Source organism: Helicoverpa armigera, chromosome 25 (genome assembly GCF_030705265.1).
Source record: "Helicoverpa armigera isolate CAAS_96S chromosome 25, ASM3070526v1, whole genome shotgun sequence".
Taxonomy (NCBI): Eukaryota; Metazoa; Arthropoda; class Insecta; order Lepidoptera; family Noctuidae; genus Helicoverpa; species Helicoverpa armigera.
Genome location: NC_087144.1, coordinates 3,928,393 through 3,944,980, shown reverse-complemented (window position 1 = coordinate 3,944,980; position 16,588 = coordinate 3,928,393). Strand labels below are relative to the sequence as shown.

At 36.2% G+C, this 16,588-nt stretch overlaps 1 protein-coding gene across 5 annotated transcripts in view; it reads right to left on the bottom strand.

The window, feature by feature from the left end:
* The window catches only part of Tfap-2 (Transcription factor AP-2), a 100,386-nt gene that overhangs the window by 63,314 nt on the left and 20,484 nt on the right, over positions 1 to 16,588 (bottom strand). For 3 of the 5 annotated variants that reach the window (XM_064041513.1, XM_064041511.1, XM_064041515.1), the window contains exon 1: positions 7,628 to 7,885. The exons of the other annotated variants lie outside the window; for them this stretch is intronic. Coding sequence is in view for 1 of the 3 variants with exons in the window: in XM_064041515.1 (XP_063897585.1) it covers positions 7,628 to 7,657 (30 nt within the window). In the remaining 2 variants the exon portion in view is untranslated. Of the gene's footprint in view, positions 1 to 7,627; positions 7,886 to 16,588 lie in introns of those variants that run through there. 5 annotated transcript variants of the gene reach the window in all.

Sequence of the window (16,588 nt, the reverse complement as noted above, 5' to 3'; positions counted from 1 at the left end):
TTATGAAATCATTTCGGTAACCGAGAGAACGTTCTGCGCATGATTCGATGGCAAGAATGCTGTTTGGTTGAGATTTTCTTGAAAGCTCCAAGTATTTTCGAATAAGCTTTTTATGATAAACTTGGTATCTTATAAGAATTAGATTCTGATAATGAAAAAAGATAATTAAAGTCTCTTTGTTTTTAGCTTGAAGTCTCTTTTTTAACTGACGCCCTGAATGAGTGTTGCAATAGTTAAAAAAACAAATACCCAACACAATCATTTCCAGCCAGCAATAACCAAATATTTCTGCTGCGTGCTCACACGCAACGGATTCGCATTCAAAAAAAGAATCAGTTCGAAATGTGAAACATTTAAATTGCACGTTATTGCTACTGTGCACGCGGCCGCCATCGCCCAAATACTCCAACGTTGTAATTATGAACACCGATTTGCTCATCCCGATCCGATGTTCCCGCAAATAAAAATCCTTAGCAGACTACCTAATTCGTGGGAGTCAACCCTTGCTTAGCGTGAGAAAGAAACAAAGGGATTACTGGAAAGCAGTAGGTAATAACGCACCAAATTATACCAAAACCATCCACGTAATTGATTCCGATTTAAAATGAATTATTAGCTCAATAACGCCATTAAAAGTGCCGATTCCTAAATTAAAATGAGATAATTCGAGCGCGCAACGGATGCGCTTGCACCCCGCTGCGAGAGGTCGCGCTTCAAAAAAAGAACGCCGTCAACCGAACTGTCAGTGCGCGAGACGAAGAATGAGAAATGTTGCCAGCATTAAAAAAAGCCATAGAATATTCATTCATAAAAGCCAAGCCATTCACGTTTAGAAATTAGTTTATTTTAATTACTGCGGTGAGTGTATTGTTGTATTAATTATTGTTGCGTCGTATCCTCGGCCGGCTGGACAATATATTTTATTGTCTTTATGTACGGTTGTGATTTATACGTCTAGTTAGTAAGTTATTCGAATTTTAATTTAGACGAGTTTTAATGGGGTACGCTTGAATGGATTCTAATTAGAGGAAAACAACCGAACAGCATCGCATGAATAATGTCGGGTATAAATTCCGGTTATGGCTTAGAAAAGCGATGGCCGTGCGCCGCCTGACCTCTACATCAGACACACAATAGCTACGTATTTGCTGTTATAAATGTGCTATTACAAAAACTAGACGGTGAAAAATTACTAGCACCTTCATACAATGCCTTGTTGATGTATCATAGAAAGTTATTATTGTTTGAATAGCGAATGAGAACATTCTAACTTTGAATTTTCAAATCAAACGTGCCAGGCTTAAAAAAAGAACGATCACTTCGGAACTTCGAGCGGTAACCGTTTGAATTATAAAGGAGCGCAAACAACAAGAGTTATGTTTATAGATGCCCATTAAAAACTTAAAATAAAAGGAGCATATTCCTCGCGACACTACTCAATACTTCATTAATTGCCGTCCACAATCCATAGGTAGTAAATCAAAAAAATTGAAAAACAACGACTGGCTCATTTAGTCGATGGTACACTATTTAAAAAAAGAATCGACGGTTTTATCCTTGCTCTTATTGCCTATTAAAATATAATATCGGCAATGATTATTGAAAAACGAATTTCGAAATAGCCAATTAGTCGGATATCGAGTTGTCCGATATAGATTATGGTCGGCCGGTGGGCGGGGCCCGAGTGACATGTCGTTAAATCTTTTTGACAATATCTATTATACGATGTGACGTAAGCTGTAACCGCATGATACATTGTTTCACTTCGACGTTCCTTTTTTTGTAGAGGATAAAATTACATTCAACTTTTTGAAGCACTTGTAGAAGAACGGAAATGAGTGCATTGAATCTAGAATATTTAAAAAAATACTAGTCTAAAATTAAAGCCGGCAGATATTATCGTTCCGATAAACATTTGACACCCAAAAAAACCTCAATTGCATTTGATAAAAAATCTGATTTATTATTGCCATTTCAGTGGCATTAATAACTAAAAACTTTATGGTCGTGCATTCTCATCCTCCGAGCCTTTTTCCCAAACTATGTTGGGGTCGGCTTCCAGTCTAACCGGATGTAGCTGAGTACCAGTAGTGAGTGACAGTATTCTGATTGTATAAAAACCTTCGCGGTTCGTGTGTGGTGTTTCATCAAAATCGCTATTATTTTATTATTTGGCATGCAGACAATTGAAGTCCAAATAGTGTTATTCAAAGGCAGACAGGCGGAGCAAAATTAATTAGTTTGAAATTACATTCAGGGACCTTTTCTGACGTGAGCGCACTGTGGACCGCATTGGGCACTTTTGAAAAGGATTGGACACATTTTTGGATAGTGGCAGTGCCTACTGAGGTAGTACTTAAACTAATAAGAAGTATTGATTAAATAAGTATCGCATATGAAACTAGTGAAAGCTCTGGTAGGACTCAAAATATGTAGAGTCAAATTGTATCATAATTAAACTAAGTGTTTGTCCCATAGTATGAAGGGTTTACTTCACATAGGCAATAAACAATAGGCACCTTTTTGACGTTAATATTTCATTTTTGACAAAAGCAATTCATTTAAACCTCTTCCATTATAACTCCAACCATAGAGGCTTTACCAGCCAGTGGTGTGATCAAACACCGCTTCTGTTCCAAATTCAAAATTCGAAATTAATGGCGGATTTGACAGGAGCTTTATTGTGGGGCTAATTTAAATCTTATCAACGAGCGATGACAGCGTCTTAATGGGATCGCGAACACCGCCGTAAAAATATAATGCCTTCCATTTCGTTTTGAATTATTTTCCTTTTTGATTTTAATTCCCTTTTGTTTATGTGGAAATTAATTTCGTTATTACTTTAATCTGAATAAGATAATGGAGTTAGGGTATTTTTTGAGAAAGCCTTTTGGGGTTGACGAAATCTCCAGTACTTTGAGAAGATATATTTTCGGTATTGTCGTGATTTTAAATTGTGACAGTATACTCCAATATACAATGTGCTATAAAAGTATTTTACATCGCCATTTTTTTTCAAAGTCTGAAACCGATATCATCATCATCATCATCAGCCTATCGCAGTCCACTGCTGGACATAGGCCTCTCCAAGTGCACGCCACTGAGATAGATTTTCGGCTACTCGCATCCAGCTCCTGCCAGCCGTCTTGCGCAAGTCATCACTCCACCGTGCCTGAGGACGTCCTATAACGATTAAACCGATATAACGATTTCAAAATAATGTTTTAAGGGTCTCTTTATAAGGGGCCTTCATAACCCCCTTTCCGCACTACAGGTACTTTATTCCTTCCTATAGACTTTACAAAAAATATACCGCCATTAAAACAGTACTATTGTTTTGGGCCGATTTTTCTAATATGAGTTAACTTTTATTTGAGCAATAATTATAGCAGTTTGACATAGTCTGTATAGAATCTATCAAAACGTCAAACTTCATGTAAAATATTCTTCACAATAAAAGTTACCTGACAATTGCAAATCGGCTATTAATCAAGCAGGTGCTAATAAACAGTAAACATTGGGAACAAGAATAAATCTGGGACTCGGTCCGTTGAAACAAAACTTCATAGTCTCGTATTGACTGGTAAGCGCCTACCGAGGCGTTCCAGACTGTCTGGAAGTCCGTCGGCCGAGACAGAACACAACCATCCGATCTCACGGAATGTCGGAATGGTCTGCGGCTGAATCGGTGAATCATTGTTTGATAATATGTGATTAGTAGTTCGTAGAAGTTCATATAAAATGGAAAAATGAGTTAGTATAATAACATATTATAGTTCCGAAGTCTTAGGATTTAAAAACGGTCTTATAAAGCTGACTTACCTTCCTAGATTTAACTAAAATAAAAAGTGCGTGAAAAGAAGAAAGTAAAGCGACATAAGTTATTTTTCAGTGAGATAGTATTTTTTTTTTCAATTTTGCAGATAGGTTCTTAAACAAATTATATTTGTTTTACCTAAGTATGATTTCTATATACTTAGGTAAAACAAAATATAACATTAAACAGTTCATAGCATTACGAAATTCGCAATGTTCCGAAGCATAGTAATTGTTTTCAGCATGGACTCAGCATAAATATACTGACAGATATAAATGGTATGTGTGAATTATTATAAAAATGTTGTGTTGACTATTTAATGGTGGATAACTAAGTAAGTTTGATATATCTATTATTTAATTAATCATAGTGCGATTTGACTTGCGCAAGACGGCTGGCAGGAGCTGGATGCGAGAAGCCGAAAATCGATCTCAGTGGCGTGCACTTGGAGAGGCCTATGTCCAGCAGTGGACTGCGATAGGCTGATGATGATGATGAGTGCGATTTGAAATTAGCGATATTTATTATATAGCAATAATAAAGCAATAGTTATGAAAAAATCTCGAGTATTTAGACGACATAGTTGCTTTCTTAAGTCAAGGAAAAGGTTTATTTTATACAAAAGATTAAAGGCAGATCAAAAATACATATATTTTGCTACTTTAACCGACGGGTGAACAAAAAACAGTATTTTAAATGAGTTCGTCAATCCGTACCTAATTTATTAATACATTTAACTTATTTTTGTATAATATGTAAATCGGTAGGGATAAAAAGTTAAGTTTTATGTTAGGTTTAATGTTTATTCTTATGAATGTTTAGAAGTTGAATTTTAAGGAAATATTTATTTTGCGTTTAATACAAAAGCGGCGTAACCACAAAATCACTCTTTTAGGACACCCTTTTCACATTTATCTAAAAGTTTTTATACTCGTAGGTTAATATTTTTCATAAAATTTTCTAAACGACCCATCCTTATTTTTTTTATTTGAAAAAAGTATAAAAACAAACCAGTTTCCATAGACGAGCCACAAAAGGATGTCTTGCGTGTAATTTTTGTCGAGGACCGCCAATTATAAGTTTAAAGTATAACTTAGAGAAGAATACGGGCTATTTAATTATATCCTTTGAAGGAATGCTTTAAATGTAGCAACGGCCGCTTTGCTCTTACAAAGTTTCGTTTTTTATTTCTATTTTTTTTTTGTTTATTTAATTGTGGTTTGTCGTCGAATATAAATTTTAGTTATTTTAAAATGTTTCTTGTAACTGTTTCTCTTTGTAATTAATGGTTTCTGTGTAACTCGTGTCTTTGGATCGATTGTGTATTTATATAGTTAATGCAAATTATAGTTGTTTCTGAATTGCTTATTTGCCTAGTTTTTTGTCTAGTTTTATAACTGTAATTATTTTGATTGTAATGATTCTAATAGGTTTTATTTTTCTAACCCTCTTGAGGCAACACTGGTTTTCTGAACTTTAATTAAATATTGGTTTTAATTAAATATGCAATATGTCTACAGTAAGTCAAGAAATAAGATAACAAATAAGTGATTAACCTCAAATGGGAAAATAAATAATTATCCAAACTAATATTATAAATGCGAAAGTAACTCTGTCTGTCTGTCTGTCTTTCTGTCTGTCTGTCTGTCTTTTCTTCACGCCTAAACTACTGAACCGATTTGTGTGAAATTTGGTACAGACATAGTTTGAAACTTGAGAAAGGACATAGGATAGTTTTTATTACAAAAAAAATAAAAATAAAATTATTCCGGACATATAGCGCCATCTATTGGTCAAATCAAAAATCTGCTGGTAGTCACTATTCCACGCGAACGAAGTTGCGGGCAAAAGCTAGTGATAGTATAAAATTAAGAGAACTGATTAAGATGGCAAATGTAACAAAAATGTATTCACTTATTGATATCTTAAAAGCATACAAAAGTTATGTCATTAATACTTAAAATCTATATGCACTAGGGCTTTCAAATACCGGATTTTTTCAATTCCGGTATCAATACCGGTATTAAAAATTTCAATACCGTGATCACGTGATCACGGTATTGTCGGCCATGCTAATATTGCAATATTCCAGATAGCTCCTTTATGCGTCTTCGAAGTGCTTTTGCAAGATTTTGACTTAAGTCATTGCTTGCAAGCTTGACCATCTAACTTCGTCAACATAAATTTTAGCGCAATATCCGCTTTTAGTAAATTGGCATCCCGTTTTCAAATTTTTAATACAGTTACTTTGACTACAGAAAGGCTGTTAAAATATTTTTTTATGTTGTCAAATCGAATTCGTCTAATTTGAAATCGGGGTTTAATTTTAGATCGAATAAAACTTTTAAAACACAATGCTTTAGTTTAAAAAGCGTCCAATCATAGTTCCGACACTATGACTAAAAATGAGATTGACTTCATCATGACGTCTCCGTGATCAATAGGTTTAATACCGGTAGCGATCATCGACTTGTCCGAGGCTCTCTGAATATCAACTTCAAGGCCGAACGTTTTCGTCTGATGAAGGCTCCGACCAACACTGCTCCAAACCATTTCAGGATCTGAAACTTTCCAGTCAAATTTGCCGCCGTGGAAACCACAACAGATGTTGGAAACGACACCAGAACCACGAATATGTGGTTCAGATCCTCAGGGAGGAAGGGTCGATATTCTGTCACAAGCAGCGTAAGGGCAAGAAATCAAAGCTTTCGGAAGAGACATTAGGGCTTATGAAGAAACGACGTGAAAACCCGCCTGTCACTTCGTCAGCTAAGCGGGCTCTAAATCAAGAGATCAACAAGCACGTACGACACGACCTACGGTGCTCCAATACTCTTGACATTGAAAGAGCAATTGAGCTGAATCGGGGGTCAAAGGTGTTCGTACAATCTCTTGGAAGAAGCCACTTGACGAAGCTGACCACAACAAGTGGAGAAGTCATTTCTTCGGTGCCGGCAGTCCTTTCGGAAGTGGAAAACTTCTATGGCCGGTTATACGCATCGCATGCATCTCGACCTGAAATGAGGATGATCCCGGAAATGAGGATTCTAGAGCTACTGGGCGAGCTCCAGAAGCTTTTTAACGCCGTCCTGTTTGAAGGGAGAACTCCAGAGGCGTGGAGTAGGAGTGTTGTCGTCCTGTTCTTCAAAAAGGGAGACAAAACCCAGCTGAAGAACTATCGACCCATTTCCCTCCTAAGCCACGTATATAAGCTGTTCTCAAGAGTGATCACGAACCGACTTGCGCGAATACTCGACGAATTCCAACCACTGGAGCAGGCTGGGTTTCGGAGCGGATACGGCACCATATACCACATCCACACAGTGCGGCAGATTATACAGAAGACCGAAGAGTATAATCAGCCGATGTGTCTAGCATTTGTGGACTATGAGAAGGCCTTTGACTCGATTGATATATGGTCTGTTCTGTCTGGAGTCCCTGCAGCGTTGCCAAGTAGATTGGCGGAAAAAGGCTCGGAGGATGATGATGACATCTTACGAGTACCTAGTTATTTATCTTATTTAATACAACTTCCTGCTACTTATTACAACAAACCACAATAATTAAAATTATAAAAAGATTGTAATACCGTAATCACGGTATTGGCTCGTCAATACCGGTATTGAAAAAATACCAAAATATATCCGTGATCACGGTATTACGGGATCCCGTAATACCGGTATTGAAAGCCCTAATATGCACCAACTTATAAAGCCAGAGCAACCATTGGTGGCATCCATCACAAGCTGTAACAAGGCCGGCTTCATCTCGCTACAGGAACACAAGCATATAAGATAGATACATCCATACCTCACGATGGCACTGCATATATAGGTTCATACCGCACGCTATATCTATACTAAGGCAAACATATCACAGAACGCACAATATGTCTCTACCATATCACAACAACGCCAGTTCTATCATATCTCCGAAACTAATTCTAGTATCGCACTTCGCTTTGTACATCGCTATTGATTCGGTAACCGCCCGAGGCGACGCGCGTAGATCACAGAATCACGCGTATGAAATGTAATAATAATCGACCATCCCGCGGGCTTATCTGTAAACGACTGCAGGCGAAAAGGTTTTAGCTGGGGGCGAAACACCGTGCGTAGCTCGAGGCTCCGCCCCAGGGAACGCCATTGGCTAAAAAGCGGTAGCGGGCCTCGACCGCGCCTCCCTATTGGCTACCCGGTAGCCGCCGGTGGGGGTACCGTGTCGCATCCACCGACAATATTTTGACGTTTTTTTACCGGCGCGGTGGCATTTCTCGTCGCGGCGATTAATTGTAATTCTTTATGGCTATTGTAGGGTTAAGTGAGCAGTTATACGTGACGTTTGTGTTCCATGTTTGAATAGCTCGTTTGTAGTGGATACGTTCCTTGTGTCAGATTTGCGCGGGCGCATCGTTTTGTTCGTTTTTTGCTGCTATTTGTGTAGGCTCGATGTCAGCGAGTTTGGATTCGTTGCACTAAGTTTATACGTTATTGTTGGTATTGTTAATACCACCTGTTTACTTTATGTTTTCATTGAAAAGGCCTTTTAAGTGCAAAGTTTGCTTTTATGTAAAAAATATTGTATAAAATCCTTTTCTTAGGAAGATGTGCAAAGTTTGCTTTACAAAAACATTTTACAGAAAATCTCAATGGACAACAAAAGTATCCTTTAAGGTATAGCAAATCATCTTACAACAAATCTTGAAACACAACTAGATTTGGTTCCCAAAAAACAAAATTTTCCCCAAAACATTGCAATACGCAGTAAAACAGACCTATTCCCACAAGGTCTTACTAAAACACAATACAGTGAAAACATATAGGAAGGAGGTTGCTATTAATATATTCCACCTCCCTCATACGGACGCATCTTACTATGTTTATCTTGCAAAAGTACGGGGAACGGATTTCGGGTTTTCCTCCTAAAGGGAGAATAGAAAGGGGAGAGGAATATAATGTTACCTAACATTGTAAGGAAGTAGAGAATTAGAGGGACATCGCTGTTAAGGAAAATACGTTTGATATCTTGTTTGAATGTTGGAATGAAGATGTGAAATGTAAGTTTGGAGATGTTTGGCTAGTTGGGTCCTTTCTTTGTGTTGATATCGTTGTAATATTGAGCTATATTTTAAAGTAACAGTATTGAATATGCGCCTCTTCAAGATACTAAATATAGATAATATACTGAATGTTCCTGATTTGGTCTAAGTATTTTGTGCTTTTCTCCAAACTTATGTTTTATGTATCGTGACTTGTAAGTGCAAATGTGTGTTTTGTTTGATTCCTACGTTTTCAAGTGCCTACAGACATAATGATTTGATTAAGTTTGGTATGCAGACTCTTGGAGTATTTTTGTCCAGATAATTGAAATCCTACCAGAACTACGCATTTTAAACAATTGGGAAATGCTTACATTGAAATGTTTTATATAGATAATTTGTTAAACAGTTAGATAAGTAGACTCAAAGCAAGAGAGCAAGCTTCTTCTAAGACAAAGAAGTCAAACATTGACAAAAACACTAACATTCAAACAAAAACCGCTGACAGCCTTGAGCTAAATTCTAATTAAGTTCCAGATGACAGCTGTCAAACCATTGTGTGGTCTTGCGGTGGCGACATTGTCAATTTTTCGGGTTTGCCATTGCGAATAATTCGCGATAATTAATTTCTTGTGGAAACGCTCGCCTCCCCGTGTGTTTAATAACTACCCCGAGGTGTTGGACATTTGGCCGGCGCGGGCTTTGGGGAACTCTCTCATTATATCGAAAGTTTTCAAAATAAGCCCCTCTCTGATGTTACAATGGATAATTGCGTACTTTTATGAGTGAATAGCTAATTTATTTAATACAGTTTTATGTTTTGTAAGGGTTGAAATTGTAAGAATATTATGAAAAGCAAGATGTTTTAATAGTTTTTATAGAAGAAGAAGAATGCTACAATAAGCATTATGTAGGTACTTAGTCTATGTAGTGTAAAGCGTAGGTATGTCAATTAAGTAGTATGTAGGTATGCCTAGTAGTATATAGATAAGTTACAAACGTAAACAACACAACTATCAAACAAGATTGACTAAACAAAACATCAAGAACAAACAAACAACTTTAAACAAAACAAAAACAAAAGTTTCCATCCATAGGTAATATCACAACAAACCTTTAGGCGTTACAGAAGTCTGCAAACATCAACACAGTACAGTACAAAAGATTAAAAAAATACTAAAAACTTCTGACAAAAAAATGGCCTCACACATTATCGGCTCATTAATGTCTAATTCACCACGGCGACCCGACCCACGGGTCATCAATTAAAAATTTAAAAACTGTCAGATGCATTTGATAAATTCACATTTTCTTACTTATGTCTGTTTTGTTTTAGCCGACCTATTAGTCACGCGTACCGTTAGATTTTCGATTTTCGAATAAATTCTTTAACGGTTGTTTTGTGTTTCGAATTTGGAAAGCCTATTTTAAATTAGGAATTAGATTGTCATTTACATTTTTTTTAAGTCGCCATTTTTTAGGGTTCCGTAGCCAAAATGGCAAAAACGGAACCCTTATAGTTTCGTCATGTCCGTCTGTCCGTCTGTCCGTCTGTCACAGCCGATTTACTCGGAAACTATAAGTACTACAGTGATGAAATTTGATGGGAATATGTGTTGTATGAACCGCTACAAAAATATGACACTAAATAGTAAAAAAAAGAATTGGGGGTGGGGCCCCCCATACATGTAACTGAGGGATGAAATTTTTTTTTTCGATGTACATACCCGTGTGGGGTATCAATGGAAAGGTCTTTTAAAATGATATAAAGTTTTCTAAAAAACATTTTTCTTAAAGTGAACGGTTTTTGAGATATCAGCTCTCAAAGTCGTAAAAAGTATGTCCCCCCCCCTCTATTTTTATAACTACGGGGTATAAAATTCTAAAAAAAATAGAGGTGATGCATGCTAATTAACTCTTTCAACGATTTTTGGTTTGATCAAAGTATCGCTTATAGTTTTTGAGATAGGTTGATTTAACTGTAATTTACGGAACCCTTCGTGCACGAGTCCGACTCGCACTTGGCCGGTTTTTTATCATTAGCCTTTCGTAACGCATTTCCGGATTTATTAATAGTGTTTTGTAAATTAGTTTAATATTTTCGTTAAATAAGAATCGGTACTTAATTTGTTGTAGCTTCTTGACATTCTAAAAGAATGCCGATAAGTTTTAAGTTTTAAACAAGTCTAAATCGTTACCAATAAATCATATTGTTCCTAAATTAAAGTTCAAATTCTCGATTAATCACCGATTCAATTTCGATCGGAATGCCGACGAATCGAATACCAACATGGAGAAACTAAAAACAAAACAAGAACAACGATAGGCCACCTGACAATTATGAGAAGGAATTCCGTCAAACTAGTGTTGTATAATTTGGTAGAAATCCGAAATATCCGAAAGACTCGTGTTGGGTACAATTACTGAGGTATTTGGGGACGCACGCGAGGTACACCTCTATTATTTGGGTATGATGTGATGGTCACAATTAGGGTATGATACTGATGATAATGTCGTATAATTGAGATAGTCAGCTGATTAAGGTGCATAGTTCCATAAGAAATGTCAAGTGGCCTTGTGGTTGTATTCCGAGAGTTTTTTTCTATGTATATGGTTTAAGTTTAGAAGATTATGTTAGCCTATTGGGCAAGTATACTCCCAGTTGATGGTATGAAAATCTGTGCCGCAGTTTTAGATTATACTTATCACGAACACGTAGACAGACAAATGCCGCAGATGACCAATAATTACAAACTATACATAATGCAAAATGATTGAAAAGTTAAGTAAAGCAGTTTTTGTTTCCTTAGATACGACCAAACATTATGTAGCGGAAATATTATGTCTCAGCATTTAACAATTCCTTCGCAGCTTTGCTTTTTAAATGTTAACTTTTTTACCTTACCTCAATATTATTTAATTACAGCCTTCAAAAATCAAAGTACCACTCAAAAGGACGTCAAAGGTTAGAAAATCAATAAAAATGCACAAAAACAATAGGAACCTCTCATAATTGAGGTCGGGTATATCACAAAACGGTTTATAATTGCGCCTCTTTGGACCACACCTGTAATTGAGCTAAACATAGTCATTGGCTTTAGTTTATGGCTAAAACAATAAATATATTGTTTGTGGAAACTTCAGTTTTTTGGTTCGAGAGCGGTATGGCACCTTCACCTTTTAAATCTTGTTGATGTTGTGTTTTTTTTAGTGAAGGTGGAAATGTCAGATTTGTTATTGTAGTTTACGTTTTAAATTACTTGTCTAATGTCTTCAAGCTATTTGTTTAAATTAGCATTGTGCAATAATTTAGATGTACCTAGGTATTTATTACTGTCTTCTTTAATAATACTTACATTAACTTCGTTATTACTAAATAGCTTTACATTGACATTTTAATTGTTGATTTATACATGCAATCCTGTAGGTAAATCCTTCAGCTCCGCGGTTGCTAGGCAACACAACAACTTGGGCGGGAAAGTTGACGTCAACTTTTTTTTGCAGATCAGCAAAAGAGGCAACTTCTAAAAAGGTTTTAATGCGTACAACCTAAAGCAGCCAGATTTGGGCATGATAAGATAAGAATCATCATAAGGCCGACTGCTGAAACTGTATTAACATATAAATCCACTAACATTTTGTCGAAACGATCCATAATTAGGGAAAATTATAATTTTTATGTTATTAACATTTTGTTGTAAAAAAGGTTGTGTTGAACTATGGCGGGTCAGGCACCACGTGGTCTGCGACATTAATGGGTGAAAACCCTATACTTAAAGGCACATTAAAATACCGAAGTTTTTTTGTGAACATAATGTGATTACGTTGATTTTGGGTGTTAGTGTGGTCGGGTTTGTTTCTAAGCATTAACGCGTTTGTTTTGTGATTTTGTTACAGATAGTGCTGAGTGGGTCTAGTAATCGCTAGAGCAAGTGATGTGCACGGGGTCTCCAGTTCGATTTTCTTGCCGGGCCAAAATCGCTTTGTATGTTTTGATAAACTTTCACAAAGCAGGTTGAAAGTTGGTGATTGATGTAATGCGCTTTCAAACGTAAACTACTGAACCATTTTAAATTGCTGGAAGAAGTTTCATGGGTACACGATAGAAACCGCGGTGGACAGCTAGTTATCTGTAATCGGCATATAACAAATAGACTCAAATGCATCTTAACACGAGAAATAAACATCACATAGAAACACATGCATACAAATACAGTAAATACCAAACACGCGAGTAAGCCTCATGATCTCACTACATTAACAAAAATACAAAATTAACTCTATCAATCAAAATTTACTTTTCAAAACGATCCGAGTATTTTAGTCGAGTACAAAAAGAATCGACTAACACGAATCTAAATTATTATAATTCGACTAAAGGATCATCTGACTAATCTGATAATGGCCCGATTGACTGTAACCTCCATGGAGATATAAGAAAATATCTAACGGAGGTGCCATAAGGAAAATTGCCCAAGAAAGCGTAGCGCGCCAAAATGCGTCAGTGCGGGGGACGAGGAACATTACTGTTTTCGCCCTCATCCGCTATTTTTGAACCCGACCATTTTATGAAATACCAAAAACGTTGACAGATGTCTTAAAGAACCCGAACGAGTCGTTAGTTAACTCGTAACGGATCGTTTTGGTCATGCCCATTGTACTAATTTGACCTAGAAGATGGCGCCTGACCTATCTGCATTATCGCATCTACGCTCATCTTTCCTTACTCCGTGGCAACCTCTCATATTTTGATTGTACAAAAAACTTTGATGCACGATTGCATTTCGTCTTAGTTTTTTTAAGTAATTGACTATTGATTTATTTGGTGATAACATTAAATTGTAGTGCATTATGCTAATTTGTGTTAAGAGGTTGGTTGTGTCACGATTTAGTCACTAATTCGTCAAATGTCAGGGATCGATTCTTGGTATTCCGTTTTTAAGTAAAACTTTAATGCTATAAAAAGATCTTGCAAATCACCAATTTTATATTTTTAAGATGCTAATGTCGCACCTAGTTAGGGAACTGTTTACCATAGTCAAAACCGAACAAAACACTACTACGCATGCGCAGGACGTCAAATGGTTGACTAAAGTCCATTTCACGAAAGAAGTCCCGCAGACGCAGCGCTAGTGTCAATGCGATAGCTTAGTAAATACTTACTTACAAAAAATATAGCTCCACAATTTTCATAGAGTGTAAGAGGAGGCCTGTGCCCAGCAGTGGGACGATAAAAAGGCTGTAACAGTAATTTTCATAGATGAAAATGGACTTTACATAGGACCACATTTAGGTACTTACTTGACGAGAACTTTAAGAGAAGACATTCTTACTAAACCATAAGTCACGAACAACAAGATAACCTAAAAAACGAAACGTAAAACGCACTCAATCTATAAAATACTATAATATATTTACAATTACGTACCATTTAGATCAATTTAATCCGTCGTGGTAAACTTTGGGGCCCGGATCGGGACGATTTGGCTCGATTCTCTAAGACAATATAATTTGACTGATTGATTGCACCGCCATCTTGAACGCTTGGACGCACGCAAGTCCCCAGAATTTAGAATTTCGAAAATTTCAGAGTAATTGCTATTTAATGTGCGATGTAGATCTGAGAAAAGTGGATTGAAATGGTTTCGGTTTAAGAGTAATGTAGATCTCTTCTTAAGCAAGTGGCTATATTTTTCTGATTTTCCTAACAATTTTGGGGTCGCCTTGCAATCTACCCGGATGCAGCTGAGTAATTGCAAAATGAAAGTTAATAAATATTTTATCAACAGCTACCAAAAGTCCAAAGTGTATCTCATTCGTATCTTACATATAACATTGATTAGCAATTTGGAAATACAATGATGGTTTTATTTAAATGATTGCGACAGATACAGCTAAGGTTTGGAAAAGCCTTTTTATGCAAGAATAAAAACAGTCAAAATTCTGTACCTACTCAGTTTTTTTACAAAGCCAATAGCATCAACGTCATAATTCTTAAAAACGCTCGAAATTCAAAAATCTAATTTCACAGAGTTCACAACATTGAGATATGACGGCAATTTGACCACATTCATCCCCAAAAAGTGATTTATGACTGTTGAGCGATCACTCATGTACGGTAACATTATCTGCTGATTTATTAGCTCTACGATACAGCGAATTAACTACCAAATTCTTTTAATACAATAATTGGCATGAATCTGAAATGACTCTGTCGGGATTGCTGATGTTAAAACTATTTGGAAGAACCTCCATGCCTGCAATGAAAAAAATAATAGTCTAGTAGTCTAGTCTATGTTTGTGGGGGTAAGGGGTCGACAAAAGTGACTGTTAGTAAATTACAGGAAAACCGCAAAATGCCTTTTATTGAATTGGTTCTAGGAAAATATATTATGATTTTGACATTCAATGTTATAATTCAGACTTTTCACAGAAAAATATGTCTTCAAAAAGTCTACCTTAGAGCACTGGAATTCAAGTAGATAAGTACTACTAAACTATTAAGTAATCTGTGGTAGGTACTACTTATAAGTATCAAGTAGGGTTGTGCATTATCATAGAGCACGTTGCGTGGCTTACCCCCAAATCGATTATGTTAATTCGATACTCGAAATCGAACAGGTGTGTCGATGGACGTCAAGTCTGTTAGAAAGGGTCAGATAATGGATCATGTCGAAGCATTAATGGAAAGGTATAATAAGTACCTAAGTATAATAATTATTTTAGGTGCTATGTCCTTAGAATAGATGATGATAATGAAAACTTGATTATATTGAAGTACCTGAAAGTTATCTTACGTATGTATCTATAACATTAATAATATAAATCAATATGTAGGTGTAAGTACATTCTTAGAAAATATACCTACATTTCAGCTTCACGACTGAAAGTGAATAGAAGAATAAAATAATCAGGAATTATTAATTTCAATGCAAATGAACGGAAGACCATTTAACATCCACTACAAAAACATTTCATACGCTCTGACCATACGTATTTACAATCACAAATTGCATTTTCTTTCGATTCAAAAAGACATCGGCAGATAGCACAAAATATCAAAGGAGCAAAAATGATTTTAAATCGCGAATCGAATGTGATTTCAAGCATCGATTCCCTCCGATTCGCGCCCTCGCATCGCTTGCGTGCCGCAAATCGCATCACGCCAGATAAGTTTTAAAAGCATTCCAAATTCAAAATTCAAATTGAACTGGCAGGTGGCGCGTGCTCTATGCATTTATTTTGCATATTTCCGCGAAAAATGTACGGAGGTTACATACGGGGTTCGAATTATGAATGTTTAAAAGAAGAAACTTGAAGAGCGAGTATTTTTTGAACGCGTTTAACTTGATTAAACTGTGATTTAAAGCCATTTGCTGTAATACGCTTTACTTATACAAAAATGTAAATACTCTGCTCTGGGGTTTCATTAGGTACTTATAATCTCGATCTGTGTGTTTCAGTTAAAGTGCGTCTTTTTGTATAAAACAATTAAGTTTGTGAAAGTCAGAAAAACATAACAGAGTAACATTAGAACATAAAGGGGAATAAACTACTTATACCATGAAACAAGATAAAACGTAACCTATCCATGACCTGTTAAGTAGCCTACACACATCACCCTAATCTCACTCCATGAAAAAAAAAAACAACTCAATATTTTTTTTCATACAAAACACACGTGGCCAGAAATGTAAGAAACAAAATATGAAATAGAGTAAGTACTTACCTAC